Source organism: Cupressus sempervirens, chromosome 5 (assembly GCF_028749045.1).
Source record: "Cupressus sempervirens isolate cs-2001-9-10 chromosome 5, ASM2874904v1, whole genome shotgun sequence".
Lineage (NCBI taxonomy): Eukaryota > Viridiplantae > Streptophyta > Pinopsida > Cupressales > Cupressaceae > Cupressus > Cupressus sempervirens.
The window spans coordinates 173524799-173542298 of NC_143122.1; the positions used below are offsets into that span (position 1 = coordinate 173524799).

Below are 17500 nucleotides of genomic sequence, written 5' to 3' on the forward strand. Positions count from 1 at the left end.
TTTTTACTTCTTCCCAACATATGTTATTGCAAAATATGGAACACTAAACAAATTTTAATACTACTTGATAAAATTGCTTCAAACATGGGATAATCCCCAATTGATTTTATAAGGAAAAATTCAAAACAATTGATTTAGTATTTACAAGTGTAAATAAAAATCCTACCTAGCCTCAAGCTTTCTATGTAATGCAAGAAGGAAAAATATAATAAATGTAGAAAAACTAACATGTACAGATTAGAGTATATTGCAAGTGAAATTTGTTAATACTCTTGAATATAAAGAGTGAATTGAGATTATACATTCATCTTGCTTGTACATATATAGATCAAATAAATGTGATTGAATCAAAATATAAATAAAATAAGTATGAAAAATAAATTGGTAATTGTTTACCTTCATATTGCATTGCACTAATAGAAATGCCTTGTGTAGTATCTTCAAAGCCCTTCATCCTTGAATTTAATTTTAGCTTATACCATCTATCACAACCCAAATAGATAAGCCAAAACATAGAAATTAGGAATTCTAAATTTAAAATTAAATTCAATAATTGATCTTTAGGAAAAACAAATAATCAATCTTTAAGAAAACAAGCAAAGCAAAGCAACTTTTGGTAGTATGTCTAGCGATTTCTTTTGATGACAAGAATGTTCACTATTTGAGAGAAAATTTTTCATTTCAATTATTGTTAGAGAAATACATTTCTCTTTAGAGTGTATGGTATCTTTTCTGATAAATTATATAGGGTTTTTAATCCTTTAAAAACCTAGTGATTAGAATTTGAAAAAATAATTGTATCTGAAATTAACCTTATAAAAAATTCCCATGACTAGATGCTACTACCTACGCTACAACTGCAAACTCCCCTTGAAGAAGGCTACAAATCTAGTCAAGGAATTTTGTAATCATCATGTTAATTCTTACACATAACATTGGGTAGTGGAACCTATAGCTAAACTACTCAACAAAAAAGAATAAAATTATTAAACCTAGAGTATGAAATCCCAAATATTACCAAAACCTCAAGAAGGTGTCAAGAAGATACAAAACACTATTTAATTATCATGAATTCAACATGCCAATGCATCTGACTTTATAATTTTTCTTCAAACAAGGGCTATCAAGTGTATAATTTTAGCCAAAATCAAAAAATGAAGAGGGACTAAAAGAATTAATACTTGAAGAGTCCAATTAAACAACACCAACCCTTAGTCCCTTGTTTGACAATAAAAAATCACCCATAGAATAGTAACTGGTGGCTTCCACTCAAAACACTAAAATCAACTCTATATCAAATAGTCGGTAGTTATTATCTATCTTACCATTAGATATCATGGCAATGATTATAGCATTCCAACTATAATAAAATGAAGTTGTTATCTTCCACCTATCACTACATGCAAGTGAAATGTAGAAGCATAGATGATGCACGTAATGCATTCTATAATTGCCATTTGCATAGTTCATGAAAATTTTCAATAATTTTGTTAATTTATTAGAAAACCACTACTGATAAAATTAGTTTTATTCAATCAAATATGGAAATAACACATTGACAAATTGACTAACATAATTAAAAACTCAAAACCATAGGATAAAAGGTTGAGGCACATCTTTTAAAGTAAATAGTTATTAGAAAAGAGGCACATGAAAACTTTAGTCTCTTTGCTTACAGTAGGAACTAATAGTAAACATGACATTGCAATCCAATCATTTACTCTAATTTTCATCTTTGGTATCAAAGAGCATAATGGCAGAGTTTTAATCTACATTAAGTCTTAGTTGATTAGTTATTTTTTACTCTTGTAAAGATATATCACTAGGAAGTTTTGTCCTATAAGATTAAGCATATATAAAGATTCATTTATGAGGAAAATGATTACATATTGTGTAAGAGAGATATGGGTATGAGATAGAAATGGAGTATATGCAATGACTATTTGACTCACATTTTTTATGAAAGGAGAAGGCACAATTGGGGTCAGTGGGAGAGAGTGAAGATGCAAATTTCTCAAAGGAAGTTTTTTGGTAGCACAAACATCTATTTATAATGAAGAGAAAAAAAAGTGGAAGAATGAATATTCAATATAATAATGCACAATTATTTTTGCCAGCATAATATGTTTAGTAGCTGGATAGTCAAATGATTTACAATTTTTAGTTGATGTATGCAAGGAAATTATTACTAGAGTTGGCTTGAAAATTGGTATATCACTGCAATTTATTATTCATTTCTATCTCTTTTCATTTATTTTGAAATAAAATAATTTTGTTTGAAGTATGTTAATCTATTTTATATTATTTCTCACTACTAAATCCACAGTTTCTCTATCAATGTAAATGGAAGGGAAAATTTTCATAAATTTATTTAATGAAGTCATTTCTAGGAAGGAGAGAAGTTTGATCTGTGATACAAAATTCAAATCATTAAACTTTGGGTAGTGTCTAAGAAATTGAGGAAAGATAAAAGAGAAAAAAGTTGCATATATATGGTGATGTTTTGTCTTGACATTTCATCTTTACATTCCTATATTTAATAAGGTAATGATTTAATTTGGTACACACACATTAATGTTTATGTTATTGGAGATTTTCTACTAAATTGAGGCAAATAAATAATTTTAAGAAACATTTCATTTTAGAAAAAAATATTTTATGAGTTGACTTGATTGGTATTGTTATGCGAGTTGGAGTGTAGAGGTAAATTGTCTCTTATCATTATGGGAGTTGTTGTAAAGTTAAACAGTTTATTACTATTTATTATCAATCATTTTTTGTACATGCATATATTAAAAACTACCTTGTCGTTATCATGGTCATTTGAATTAAGGATTTTAATGATTTCAAAGGCCTAAAGGTTTCTTTTATAATATGTTTTAATACTAAGAATATTTTAATAGGAGGCTCAAAGAAAAAAAGGAAGGAGGTTTTTTCATCATGATGAGCTAGCTTCTAAGTTAGAGATAATTATTGGATGAGAATCAACTATTTGTGTTCTTGTAATGTCAAGGCTTGCTATAAAGAGAAGAGGGATACTAATGTATATCTATACCTAAAGAGAAGAGGCATAATGGTAAAATGATTGTCCTTCAAGGGAGTGAGAGGGGATATAATTTAAATATGGCTTGTCAAGAACTGGAGGAGGAATTAGAAAAACTTGGAGAAGATGTGAACTTTTGGAGGAAATATGTTGCATGTGCATACATATAAGTGATTATTATTTTGATGTCACTTAACAATAATTTATAGCCACTTGAAGGAGATCTAGATTTTCAGAGAAAATGTATCTTATGTGCAACACTAGAGGAGGCATTAGACACACTTGGAGGATATGTGAAATTTCAAAGGAAATGTGTCTTACATGCAGGGGAGGTGTAACAACGAGCATGCTATGATGACATCTTCAAGTTTCATAGTTAGGAGATCCACTTATGTGATCAATTTGATGTTTTTTGAGGAAAAAAGGGAGGATTAATAAATGTGCTTCAACAAGGTCTCTAGAGGGTAGGATTAAAAACCTTGCAACTTGAACCACTCTTTTTCTGATTAATATAATAAGGGGGAGAATGTTGGAGTTATTACATTTTAAATTTAATTAGTTTATCTATCGCCATTAGTTTATATAGTTATTGAGTTATTCGAATACCTATGGTTTTTGTAATGCCTATTTATAAGCAATTTTGTGTGATTAAATAAATAAATAAATAATTAATGTTTTAATAAAAAGCATGGGATTGTATTCTAATCCTTTAATCCAATTTTTACATAATGAAGAATCTATTTTTAATTTAATTTAATTTAAAAAAATGGTTCCTCAAGGTACAATTAAACTATATCTCAAAACCATCTCAAAGTAATTATTTGAAAAATAAATATCTTCCTCGAAAAAGCATAATTATTTGCTAGCTTATCTAAGAAAAGAAAAGTCACTCCTATTTTATAATTATTGGGTGTCAACAATAATAGCATCTCAAGAGGTCGTGCAAAATAAAAAACAAATCAAAATTTGATAGATGCATTAAACATGAATGATAATGTAAGTCAAGTAGTTGATTTAAGTGTTCCATGAAGACCACTAATGAATATTATTACTAAACATAAATTGTGCCAAAGAATGAAGGCTTGATTATTTTTTGAATTACTCAATGTATCTCAAAGAATCATTCAATGATATATTAAGAGGAGAATTATTTTAGGTGAAAACATTGAAAAGAACTAGGTTAATATCTATAGGACTCTTTTGTAAGACAATTTTTTTGAAGATGTAAGAAGACAAATTATTGAATATTACACCAAGCACTCTCATGTTCCTTCAAATAGAAGGGACAATATACAAACATAAGATGAAAAGATGTGTATCAAAATTGTACAATTAAAACACTTTATAGATATGTATAAAGTAAATTATTTAAAGATTTTAAGAAAGAATTTTCAAAGGTGAAAATTTATCAAAGAATGTTTGAGAGATCGTACCCTCTTTTGTATCCATAAATAAGGTATATAAAACTTGTTGTCAGAATTATATTCTTTTCTATCTATATTTACAATTATATAGAAAAGCTATAAGTTTTCTTGCATATTTTTAGAGGAGATGAGGTAGTTAGGGGTTAGCTACAAGCTACAAATGCAAAGATAATGGTTGGATATTTTAACAGAAACTATATTGGGAAGTAGACTTCAAACAATACTTCAAAGATTAATTTCAGCTAGAGGTTTGTCTTCCTCTTATCTTTTCTTCTTCTTCAAAATTTTCATCATTCAATGGCCTCATACACAATAATAAAATTATTAAAAAGAGTGTAGACCTAGTTAATAACATGTTAGGAGCTAGTTTTGCATATAATTAGAGTGAAATTCATTACTTTACATATTTTATGCATGGTAGAAACCCTATCTCAAAAAACCATAAATTCAAGGTTAGTTATGTATAAAATCATGATTGAATAATGTATCAAGGAACACAATTTTATGCAATAAAGATATACAATTAGTGCTCATATTCAATGTGTAGTATAATCTACATGAATATTCTATCTTAATTAGTTTACATTTATGAGTGTTTGTAGTTCTCGTTACTTATTGTATGTGACGCTTGCCAATCTTTGTATTTTAGAGTTTGTCATTATTACTACAAATACCTCTGTAGTGACGAATTAGGAAGGACATTTTCGCAAGTGCATTCATGGTGATTTTTTGTGTGTTTGTGTGTGCATATATCTAAAGTGGTGGCATGATTCAATAAGTTATGAAGAATCCTACAAGCTTTGAGAAGAATTCTTCAAGTGTTTTAATCTATGAAGTTAGGGTTATGTTCCTTCTAACTATGTGAGATTGAATCAAATTGGAGAAGCGCTACAATGACAACTTATATCTACATAGATTTATTATAATTTAAGTGAATCTTAGCTATCTTGTTGCCCTAATCATTTTCTGATTCATTTATGAATCTTCATAATTAAAAAATCTCATATTAACTACTTATTAAAAGTGCATACACTAAACACTAAAAATTTAAAAAAATCTAAGAATTGTTTTATTTTTACAGTTGTATAGGACTACACGGTCACAATAACATCAAGCTAGCTAAGGTCTTTGTACGAACAATCATATTTATCTCCTATTTGAGCTACTTGAGTGGTTGACAAATAGTCTAAAGGAAACGTGGAGTTGATTTCATCAACTTTTCAAGAGAGAAATTTGCTTCTAATTTATGTCATTTTCATTGTGTAAAAATAACTATCAACACTATTTATAGCTATTGTTTTAGCTATTTCATACTAGCAATGCCACATTGTTTTTGTTAAAAAGCAACCAAAACCTCGGGGTTGGCCCATTAAACAATCAAACTAATGAGCCACCAACCAAAATTACCCCCCACCAATTTTAACACAAAAATGTTAGTAGGAATCACTTCTTAAAAAGTATCAATATGCATAACATAGCTACTTCCTATACTAGAACTTATAAAACTAAGAAAGCAAAAAAAAGGCAGTACCACCTTAAACCCAATAAAGTTCAACAACTAGCAAGAAAAAAACATAAAAAACTAGGCGGAAAGAGCCCTACGACTTCTTGGCATCCTTCCTCCCCAAGAGGATTTAGCCCAATCTTCCGCAAGGATGCCAAATAGCTTCATAGAGTCCTCGTTAGTCAAATCACCCTTCTAGTCCATGCGTCACCTTGACAATAAATTTAGTCGAAAGATGCATTCTTTCCTCCAGCGCATGGATTTTTTACCACAATTCATTGCCAGCCATCTTCTAGACCTCCTCGGTGACCTCCTGCTTGTCACAATGGTAGTCATCCATGTGCACCTTAGTGACATCTTGCACAATCGGAGGGTTGGGTATAACCTTGTCCTTGGAAGAAACCCTATTAAGAGAGGATATCGTAATAGGGGAGGGCACTCTATCCATAGTTTCAGGGAATTGGTACCAAGTTAAGTCCACACATCCCAACCCAATGGTGGCCAAAACACGCATCATCCCTTTCCTCCCTTTAATCCCACCTCCTGAGCCAAAGCTTGAGGAATGAAAAACCTCCACTTCCTCCTCCTCCATGTTCCCCTCACCAAAATTTGAAGCTTACTGTTTAATTGTTTGTTTAGGACGAGCCATCTCCTTTGAATTTGACTCCTCCTCTTGTGACGCCCTAGATCTCAGCTTCCTTTTAGCATTGGATTTCACAATCCTCCCTGACCTCCTCCTACCACCTCTTCCCTCGTCCTCTGATTCCTTCAGTACCGTGTCTTTCCCTTTGTCCGACTTCCCTTTTTTAGCCAAGGGGATGGGCTTCGACTCAACAAGGGACTCAGTGGGCGAAGGCTATGTGGTAGGCGCTTTGGGGCCCGTCATCCTAAGGGGGCCCTATTGGGGATGGGGGTTGGGGTGAGAAGGAATATCCATCTCAACAATCCTAGGGGGGACCAAAGCAAGGTGAAATTGATAAAGTTGGAACATCAACCTTTGGTGCAGAATGGTATAATTAACTCCCTTATTTTTTCTTTAACATTAATAACCATGTCCACTAAATCATGTTAAAAAAAGAACGGAATGGAAACAAAGTCATGGTAGTAGAAATTGTTTAGGAGAGGGAAATCATATTAATAACAGACACCATACCTCCTTCTAGAGTTAGGTACTTCATCAATATGAAACAAACTTTATTTCATGGCTCGCGAAGGTTCTCCCGCATCAACCACATTGTTAAGTCTATAAGGGATCAAAGATCAAACGTAGTAACTTCAAAGTGTTGCCCTAAACATAAGTTCTTTCCCAACATTACACATTTGCTTACAAAACCATAGTAATGCACTATAAATACCAACAAATTTACACAATTAATATAACTACTATTTTTTTTAAACATAAGTATTTATCGTTTCATAGATAATTTTCTAATTTCGATTTAGTTTACAAAATCCAATATGCCATAATGATGTTGTTCACCTTATGAATGCATCCACTTCTCGACTGAATAATCCCGGAACTCAGGAATACTCGCCTTTTGCGCATTGGTGTTAGCTACGGTGGTATACATCACATTCATTAGGGTATGGTATTATACTAGTTTGCCCTAGTTTAAATATCAATCAATTTTTTATTCAAACAGTAAAGCGATAAGGGCCAACTCACTTTAAGCAACATGTGATATCTGATATGTGTAATGATGAGCACACTTGAGAGGTCTAGTAGAGTTAAGGCTTCTGCAGAAACGAGTCGTCGCAGGTACGAAGTGGTCGAAAACGATCAGAACCTCGAAAGCTACAACAAAATTGGGCTCCTTTCCTTAATTTTCCAGCCCAAGAGCGTCGAACTATCGAAGTACAATGATTTGAAGGTATGTGCGAATATGAGACAGAATGTTCTCATGTACGAGCTATGTGATGGAATATGCCGAATATTTAGTACATATGTCTTTTGATGCTTCGAGGCAGGATGGTAAAATAAGTATGTTGTAGGGTTCACTATCTTCTCTGACAGATCCTCACTCAGTCTACATATACTATCTAAATTACAGGGTTTATTCCAATGCTTTATCTTTATGTTTCCAGAGGCTTGAGAAAAATGGGTTCCATGACGGAATATCAGTGTGCTTCTGGAAGGCAGTGTGTATGGTGGGCTTACAAGTTATTGAGAGAATGTGTGTGTGGAGGCAGAGATTATTTGTCTCTTGTTTTGGGCCTCATTAGTCTCTTCAGCTGGGCAGTTGCTGAAGTGCCTCAGATTATTACTAACTTCAAAAATGGATCCACAGAAGGCGTTTCTCTTGGCTTTCTCATCACATGGGTTGTGGGGTAAGAAATCAACCAAGCTTTCACCGTCTATTTTATTTTCTATATATATCGTTAAGTGGTATTTTTAGTCTTCTTTTTGAAATAAATGGGCTAACATCTGCGCTTATACAACATTATTATCGAGTTACTTCTTTTTTAGTAAAATGATCATAATTTCTACCAGTAGTGGTAGCATGATTTTCCGATCTTCTCACTCTTCCTGTTGCGTATCTTTGTGTGTGAAGAAAAAGAGAGCTAAATCTCTAATTAGTATATATTTATTAATAACAAATTGCTGTTTAGAATTGTAGAGTCTAGACCCGAAAAGATGGAAGAAAAATACTTCTCATCCTTCATAATTAACTGAGGATGATTTCTGTTTAGATTTTTAGCTATTCAAAGCATTTTCTGAATAATAGCGCCTACCGACCTAAATGTCGGATAGAACTGCAATTCTATTTGTCTTTTTAAAATTTTCATTTTGACATTAAAGATATGGTTCTATTACATTGTTATGCCTCTATTCTAATAATAACAAATTTGTAATAGTTGAATCATCTTGTAAACGCTGTAGATCTCGCAAGATATACAATTGCTACCTTTTTCCCACTAAAAGAGACATTGTATTATCTATTAGCACATTATGATCAAGTTTACAAAACTGCTGCCCAACCTCTAAAGCGCACCAATACGCATAAAAATAGCTTACAGTTTGAAACTGGATTGATATTTCTTCTAATCTATGCATCTCACTGATTTCATGTTTTTTACATGAAAAAGTAATATGGATTGTAGATAGGGCTACTGACCATGTCCCTTAATATTTTTAGCAACATGTCAAGGAACATTTTTGTGGATCCCGCATTATTTAAGACCTTGTACTCGTTGCACGAATAATAATATGAAAGAATAGGTAATAGCGATTTGCTTTAGCTTAAATATGTTGTATGTACTGATTACACCATTTAATCGTTCGGACCATTAGCCATAAAATTTAACAGTTCGGGCCTCAGTACATTGTAAATGCTTTTAGTTCATGCGCTTGTAAGGATCATAGTTTTAAATAAATTTTCTGTATGTACGATTCAGAATCTGATTATTTGTAAGGATTATCAGCATTCAATAAATTATAATATTTTGATCTCATTGAATGTAAGCTTTGTATATACAATTCCGAATCTGATTCGCACATATCGATGTTGCAGGGACTTGTTCAACCTTATTGGGTGTTGGCTGGAGCCCGCAACTGTATGTCTTTTAAGGATTTGTATCCATATAAGTATTGATTATTAATTTTAATTAATAATAGTATTGGGTTTGCACTAACTCAAAATTAATATTGATTATTATTAACTTCGAGCAAGCAATATTAAAGAGTTGTAGTTATTTTAAGAAAATAGAAAAAATGGTCTGAATAAATACAATTTTCACAATTTTCTAAGGTTACTAATCGTCGGTACTTTCATTCTTTATTGAGTTCTTGTGGATGTCAGTTCTGGCTTGCCAAAAATATTTATAATATTATCTCTGTCTTTGTGCAGTTAGCCACCCAGTTCTACACGGCACTGGTAAGAACTATTTGTGAGATTTTAAAGAAACTGAAAATCACTTTAGTTAGGTAAAAGAATCCGTCAGAGGATTAGAGTCTCATTTTTTTATTTACATGCACACTTATTTGTGTGCAGCTGTACACAATTACCACAATAGTTCTAGTTTGCCAGATCATATATTATGATCACATCTACAACTGGTGCAAAATAAAGCAGGCGAAATGTCAACATCAGGTTCTGATATTCATATAATTAAATCCCATTTCACACATATTGATAGATTTGTGTTGCCAAATGTATATATTTTAGCTAACGACGATGTTCTCTTTAAAAAACAGATTCAACCTGCGCAAATCTCGGAATGTGAGCAAGATGACCATAAAGAAGAAGAATCTGCAATGGTCGTGAAAAATAGTGCAGATATTAATAAAATGCCTATAAATCCACCATCCAGTTTACCTATACCTAGTGTTTCTCCTCGACAGAGACCCTCTAGTGGGAATGGCCTATATTTCACGTAATTCATTTGTCGACCTTATGTATGTGTTCATTTAATTGAGTGTTTTTAATAGAAATAACCTAGATGCCCATTGCTTAACAATGTTATTGTATTGTTCAGGTCTGCAAGATCTCTTGCAAGCAGTCATACTCCTACAACTGGTTCTTATCTCTTACATCATAGCTGTGGAAGCTATAAATTGGACGAGTCATCATTAGAAGAGGATGGTCTGCTAACTAATCTTATATCTTCAAGTCCTAAGAAATCTAATACCATTCTTCCATCGGTAGGTTTTTTATGCATGCATGCGTGTACATTTGATGGGTTTCATACTAAGATGATAACTACATATAGTATATTTTTTTGAATGTCTTTATTCAGATAGCCTCAACAGTTTTCTTTATTGGTGGCCTGCACTACTTCAATTTACCTACCTATAGCAACATTTTATCTACTATTTACACTTACCAAGCACCAAGGACGTCTCCTTTTATATTAACAGGGCGGAAGCTTTTGCACGTAAGTGTAAAATTAACTATTCCATTTACTGTGTCCACATTTCATGGGATGTGTAATTGTTGCTGTTGGTCAAATATAGGGAATGGGTGGAGATGCATTTAGCTTAGTTGTCGGAAAGGAATCATCAAGCGCATTAGGAACTTGGTTGGGGTGGCTTATGGCTGCCATTTATATGGGTGGACGGCTTCCACAAATCTGTTTAAATGTGAGTTCTATACAAATTATCCTATCAATTTTTGTGATGTAACAAGTTAAATGGTTCTATATATATATATATATATGATTTTATTTTATATTTGATTTGATCTGATGTGATCATTCATTTTAAATTATATTGTTAATTAAATATTAGATGATAAGTTTTAGATGAGTCATATAAATAATTTAAGATTTCAATGTATCAACTAAATCCAAATACTATTATTGTAATTCACCTCCAAGAAATAAGTTAACAAGTTTGTCAATATTCTTTTATTGCAGATTAGGAGAGGCACTGTGGAGGTATCAATCAACCTCTTAACATATTCATATAAATATGCTTTAGACACTTCTAGTTGAAATCAAATACGATACATAGAACAATAGTATTTTACACACTTTCATTGATGTTATTTTTAGGGCCTCAATCCCCTTATGTTCATGTTTGCTCTATTTGGGAACGTGGCCTATGTTGGAAGGTACATATATTGTTTTATGATACTAGCTAATTGTTTCCCATAGTTATTTTCATAGCTGGTAATATATAGTTATGATATAATTTTCTAGTCATCTCTACTTGTCTTTTGTGCAGTATACTTGTACGAACCCTAGAGTGGGACAAGCTAAAGCCGAATATGCCATGGCTGATTGACGCTGCAGTATGCGTACTGTTGGATTTCTTTGTATCCTTTTATCAATCATATTATAAATCTTTGGATTCTTTCTTTTTTGTTCTTATCACTTGATATTTACAAATTATCTTGAATGAGATTGTCTATCATGGTGTCATGAAATACATTTTTTTTCTTAACCAACTTTCTTAGATTCTTGTGCAGTTCGCTCACTATAAAGTAAAAAGAAGGGATACTGGTGCAGTTAAAAAATGAGGGTTACAGTGCAATCAAATCATTTTTATTCCATTTCACAAATGGATATGTTAACAATTTAATAATATGATTTCATATGAGAGGGACATTTCAATTATCACCCATCTATAATCTTGATCCTCACTATTAGGCACCTTCATCTAATGGATCATACTCCACCATAGGATGCAAGTGTAACATGTGTCACAAATGGTTGTAGTATTTCCATATAGCTACTAGTTAAGCGTATTATGGCTATATTTTATTAATTAAAAAATGTAATCATGTGATTAGTCAATAATTAACATAATTTTGTTTATTAAACATTATATCTCCTTAATTTTGGAGATATGTATTAAGGATATGATATGTAGAATAATCATTTTAGCCATTTTATTTCTCCTTGACTTTAGTTAGATAAGGAGTTGAGCTGAGAAGCCCATCTTTCTCTTGTATTTAAGGTTTAAGAAGTGGAAGTCTCACTTGACCTACAAATCTTATTTTGTGCTTCCATTTTCCCTCTAAATAAGAAATAACCATGAAAAAAGAAAGTATGTAAAAGCATGTAAAAGAATAAAACAAATACAATGATTCACTTTACTTCACTAAATCCTTATTGGGAAGATTTTCATTATGCTAGATGTCAATATTGAGTCTTCAACATGAATGTAGGATATCCCCAAAGATGAAATGGATCTAATCAAATACCAAATCATGGAGCCATGGATGTAGTGTGCACAAAGGAAGAAGAAGATGAATGCAAAAATTTAGACCTCCCCCCCTAATTGCAAACAGAATGATATATCTTGAAGAGGAAATGTTCATAATAGATCCTTAAATCTCGGAAAGAGCCATAAAATTGACTTGAAAACTTTATGAATGTATTGAATATTCTTGCATAAGGTCCAATATGTGTGTATAGGTTGTGTGGTGTCAACATATATGAAAATACATATGTGAAAATTAAGTGCCCAAGTTTCTTTGTATATTGTTTTTTGGGATTAAAAAGAAAACTAGCCTATAAGATCACTACATTTAACAATTTGAACACTCGATATAAAACGAGCTCTAATACCAAAGAAAGGTCAGGGTACAAATTAACCTAGTCAACCTATACTAGTATAGATCAACTATGTTTAACTTTATCAAGATTATCCCGAGAAAAGATTATTCTGAGGTGTCAAAACAACACAACACAATAAAAGATAAAAGAGTGGAAGAACAAGTTGTTTGAGCATAAATGCAACCATGTCAAAGGGTTGGAGCAAAAAGGTCATAAATGATAGGTTGTTTCATTTTAAGGTGGTATAAAAACATGGACAAATTTTTTAATGGTTGAATTTCTAAGAACTGAAACTCTAAAAGAATAAATTAATATTTTAATTTCAGTATGCAAATAATTAGAAATAATTACACTTCCATTCATAATAAAAAAAAGAAACAATTTTTGCATTAAAAACATCATTTTAAGTTTCCTATTTTTTTTGAAAATTCTAAATTTTATAATTATAATAATTTATATACTATGATTCCATTTTCAAACATATTTGATATAACATTAAGTGTATTTGATAAAATTTCTTGTTTGTATTTAGAAATTCTCATAAATATTCGAAAATAGGTCAAATGACCTACTTAGAAGATACAAGAATTCAATTTTTCAAATTAATTTTGTAGCCATAAGTTAATGTTTTAGATTTGATAGTTTGATGTTCAAATGAACTCTTTTGTGTGCATGGAAATGTGTGAATTATTAGTTCAAAATGTTTCCAATTGCTTTGGAGCATGTGTACATTTCTATTTACTCTTATATAGATTCTAATTTATTTTATAAATAGAATATCTAAATGAATGGGATATAATATTGTAAATTTTATTATAAACATGATACTAAATTATCGGTCTTTGTTTTAGACTTACAACCTTATGCATCAAAAAACTTAGGAAGTTATATATATATATATATATAGGGTGTAAGATATTTTTCATGTCACTTTTTTATTTTTCCTCAAGTAGAGTTGCAATTTTCTTAACAAAACTTATTTAAAAATAATAATTTTCTATAATTTGATAAATTAAATTTTGTATGCAATATGAACAATTTTTTCAGAACTAGAGAAATGTTAGAATGAAACACTTATCCTTACCATAATATATATTTGGTCCTTCAACTAAAATTTATAATTCAAAATACTTTACTTTTAACTAAAAATATGAATTTAGTATTTATAATTTAATTTAGTTTATATTCTATTAAATTTATAATTTAATCATTCAAATTTATAAGAAAATACGCACACGCACACGCACACGCACACGCACACGCACACGCACGCACACACACACACACACACAAGTGCATGTACATGTAGATGTGCATGTGTGTGTGAGAGAGAGATTGTGTGAAGTAGATAATTTTACTAATCAAATTAATGAGCATTTTATTATAAAATTTTACATAAATAATTAATGAAAAAAATATTTTGTTAAGAAATCATTTTAATTTATTTAGTTCATTTATTAATTATATAAACATATTTTAACATCTAAGACATATTTAAAAATTGATATGTGATAAATTGTTTAATAATTATCAAACGAAATATAAACTAATAAAATCTTAGAACATTTTTAATTCCTCAAGATTGAGGATAAGCATTCTATTCTTGACGTATACCTCATAAAATATAGAATATAGGAACATTGCTAGTTTGCAACCTTCATATTTTGGTAGGACCTTTACAACTCTGTGCAATTCATTTTTTGGTTGGAACTTTTGTTACTTTGCAGTGTTGTTAAGAATGTGTTTGGAAAAATTTCTTTTAAATACAAATTTGTAGAATGCATGGATAATTAATTGAGAAATGACATTTATTATGTTATATATATTAGTATGTTATCATCTTACATACATTTTATAGATGCACTGCATTAGTTAGAATTGTAGAGATTCCAATAAAATTTGTAGATAAAATATAAAGAGGAAATTGTAGTTTTTTAGATTAAATTTTGGTAACAAAATTAACCTCTCTTGAACTAGATTCACACAAAAGGTCCATTTGGCTACTAGAATTTGTTATTCCAGAATGTTTGGTTCTACATAACTAAAATTGGAATTTGAGTTGAAATTCTAATTCCACTATTAGATTGATCAAATTAGCTTTTTAAATCACTGTAACTAGTGAACAATTATAATTTAACATTGAGAACAAGTACACCTATTCACTAGACAAAGTGCAAACTCAGGTTCATTTTGTGTGTCTCACGTAGGCCATCGAAACTAGCCTTGGTCTTCAAGAAATCAAACCCATCCAAGTAAATATCCCAAAATGGTCGTAAATTATTTTATACTAGATATACAAGGGAATATGTGCACGAGTTACATTGGATGGGTTCTAGGTGTCTTTATCATAGATTCCTACATGGGATCCTTTGTGGTTAATATGGTCACCAAAATGGTGGTTTTTCATCTGGCACTATATATGGAAAAGACATGCAATTACAAGGAGATCCATAAAAATAAATGTAAACATGGCTACGAAAAAATCAAATGAGATTTTTTATATTTGATGATGGTATTTTTATTGGGTGAAAATATTTGGCAACAATAGAAAGAGAGACAAATTTGGGAATTTTTTAAGATGGATTAATTTTTTTTATTAAATAGTCAAAACAAAAATGAGAACGCCTATTTAGATGGAATACAAAATTCTCATTTTGGGTCTAAAATGGGAATAAAAAAATTTATTCCCATTTTTAATCTAGTACACCCAAACTAAGAATTGGAAATTTTAAGAATTCACAAATTCCTATTCTAGTTGAACTCCCACAAAAAAATGAGCCCTTAGAGAACTTAGAGATTGTCAATTGGAACATTTAATCTCTATATTCAAATTACATCTCATTTGGAGCAACTAGAGGTTATGTTAAATTAGTTTTTATCAAATATTGTGTAGTTGAGGGCCCATTTGGTTACATGCAGATTAATTGGAAATTAGAATTGAAAGTGGGAATGGGAATGAGAATGGGAATAGCTATGACAATGGGAAATGGCAATTCAAGTCCTATTTGGTTCGCCTGGAAACTAATCTAGAATATGTTTAGCCCTTGTTTTGATGTATAAAACTAGAATTGGGAATGGGAATGAGAATGGTGATAAGAATGTCACAACGTGTGTAGGTTGGCATGCAAAGAGATCCATTTACATGGCAGAAAGTCAAAGTTGGTATGCTATTTTGCTAATTTTTATACATTACGAACCCATTTCATGATTGATATACTATAAAATAATCAAAGACATAGATTTTTTGGTTTACTAATATATTTATGAAATATGGTTTGTGCAAATCACATAGGAAGCCTTAATGATAATTCTATCTCTAACAAAATTATTTTACATGATGCTCATCCATGTCACCTTCTTTGTTGGAAAATATTTCATTTGTGGAGAGAAAGAGAAAGAGGTTGCAACCACTACTAGTGAGCCTATAAAATAAAACACACTTCCAACTTAGAAAAAAAGAGTTCAATGGGAGCTGACTATTTGGTCGATCTTGTTTTTGAAAGGTTTCAGTGCCTTTGATTGTAAGATTGGGTACAAATGAAGATTGTATTCCTTGTAATTACTTTCCGAGAAGAGTGATTAATATCATTAAAAATCCTAAATTGAACCCAAATGAATTGTCAACCTTTTATATAAAAATAAAATAAGACCTCAAATGAACTTGAGTATGAATTGTTCAATACAGTTCTAAACCATGTCTTCACAATTTCCTCCAACTATACTGAAGAAGTCAAATAATTTGTAAGACAACTAGTTACCAAAAAAAATTCCCCATCAAGAAAATGAGTGACCCATAGTGTTGCAAATTCATTGGTCATCCAATTCAAAGCCATACATCGGATGTCCAAATGATATAGTCCTTATGCACACGTAACCATGGACCCAAAAAAACTATATAATTTAGGAAAGTTTGATTGAGAATAAGATTAGCATATTCCAATAACATGTATTTTTTGGGATTGACATATGCTCATTTTAGGGGCAAAATAAGAATATGTATTCCTATTCCCAATCCTGATTCAGCACACCAAACAAAGAATACAAAACATAGTCTAATTTTTAATTCCTATTCCCATTGTATTTCAGCAACCAAATGTGATCTAAGGAAACAAAAGATTTTGGTAGCTATAATAGCTTATAATACAATTGTTTGGTAGTAAAAATTGAGAAGATTTGGTAGAAAAGATATTAATGAAAAGTTTCAATAATTATGATATAGAAAGGAGGACTTTTTTCCCTGATCAAAATATCGTATATGTATAGCTATCAAAACAAGTTATTAATAAAATCATAATTCAATAAACACTTGTTTTAATAGTAACACTTGTCAAACTTTGTTTTTAATATCCCAACTTATTAAAAATATGATGTATTAGAATAATAAATATATTTTATTTAAAATGAAACAGATTTTGAATAAATCTCAAAACCCTATAGAAAATATCAACAATCACAGGAATAAAAAACTAGAAGAAAAACATATTAGAATAATGAATATTAGTTATTACATTATAATTAATTTACAAT

The 17500-nt window shown here is 30.7% G+C and overlaps 1 protein-coding gene across 1 annotated transcript; it reads left to right on the forward strand.

Moving 5' to 3' along the window:
- The first annotated feature begins 8038 nt into the window (after positions 1-8038).
- Positions 8039-12513, forward strand: LOC149554975 (vacuolar lysine transporter YPQ1-like). Its single transcript, XM_089833568.1, has 12 exons — positions 8039-8299; positions 9484-9526; positions 9820-9846; positions 9964-10062; positions 10167-10345; positions 10448-10613; positions 10709-10846; positions 10926-11051; positions 11327-11347; positions 11465-11523; positions 11637-11727; positions 11869-12513. The coding sequence occupies exons 1-12, from the start codon at positions 8070-8072 to the stop codon at positions 11929-11931; spliced, it is 1242 nt and encodes a 413-aa protein (XP_089689694.1). The 5' UTR covers positions 8039-8069; the 3' UTR covers positions 11932-12513.
- The last annotated feature ends 4987 nt before the right edge of the window (positions 12514-17500 follow it).

Bases quoted from the DNA above. Each gene is read 5' to 3' on its own strand.
- LOC149554975 (XM_089833568.1), top strand. From the start codon at position 8,070: ATGGGTTCCATGACGGAATATCAGTGTGCTTCTGGAAGGCAGTGTGTA. The intron at 8,300-9,483 runs GTAAGAAATCAA...TCGATGTTGCAG, and splicing joins CTCATCACATGGGTTGTGGG to GGACTTGTTCAACCTTATTG. The intron at 10,847-10,925 runs GTAAGTGTAAAA...GGTCAAATATAG, and splicing joins CAGGGCGGAAGCTTTTGCAC to GGAATGGGTGGAGATGCATT.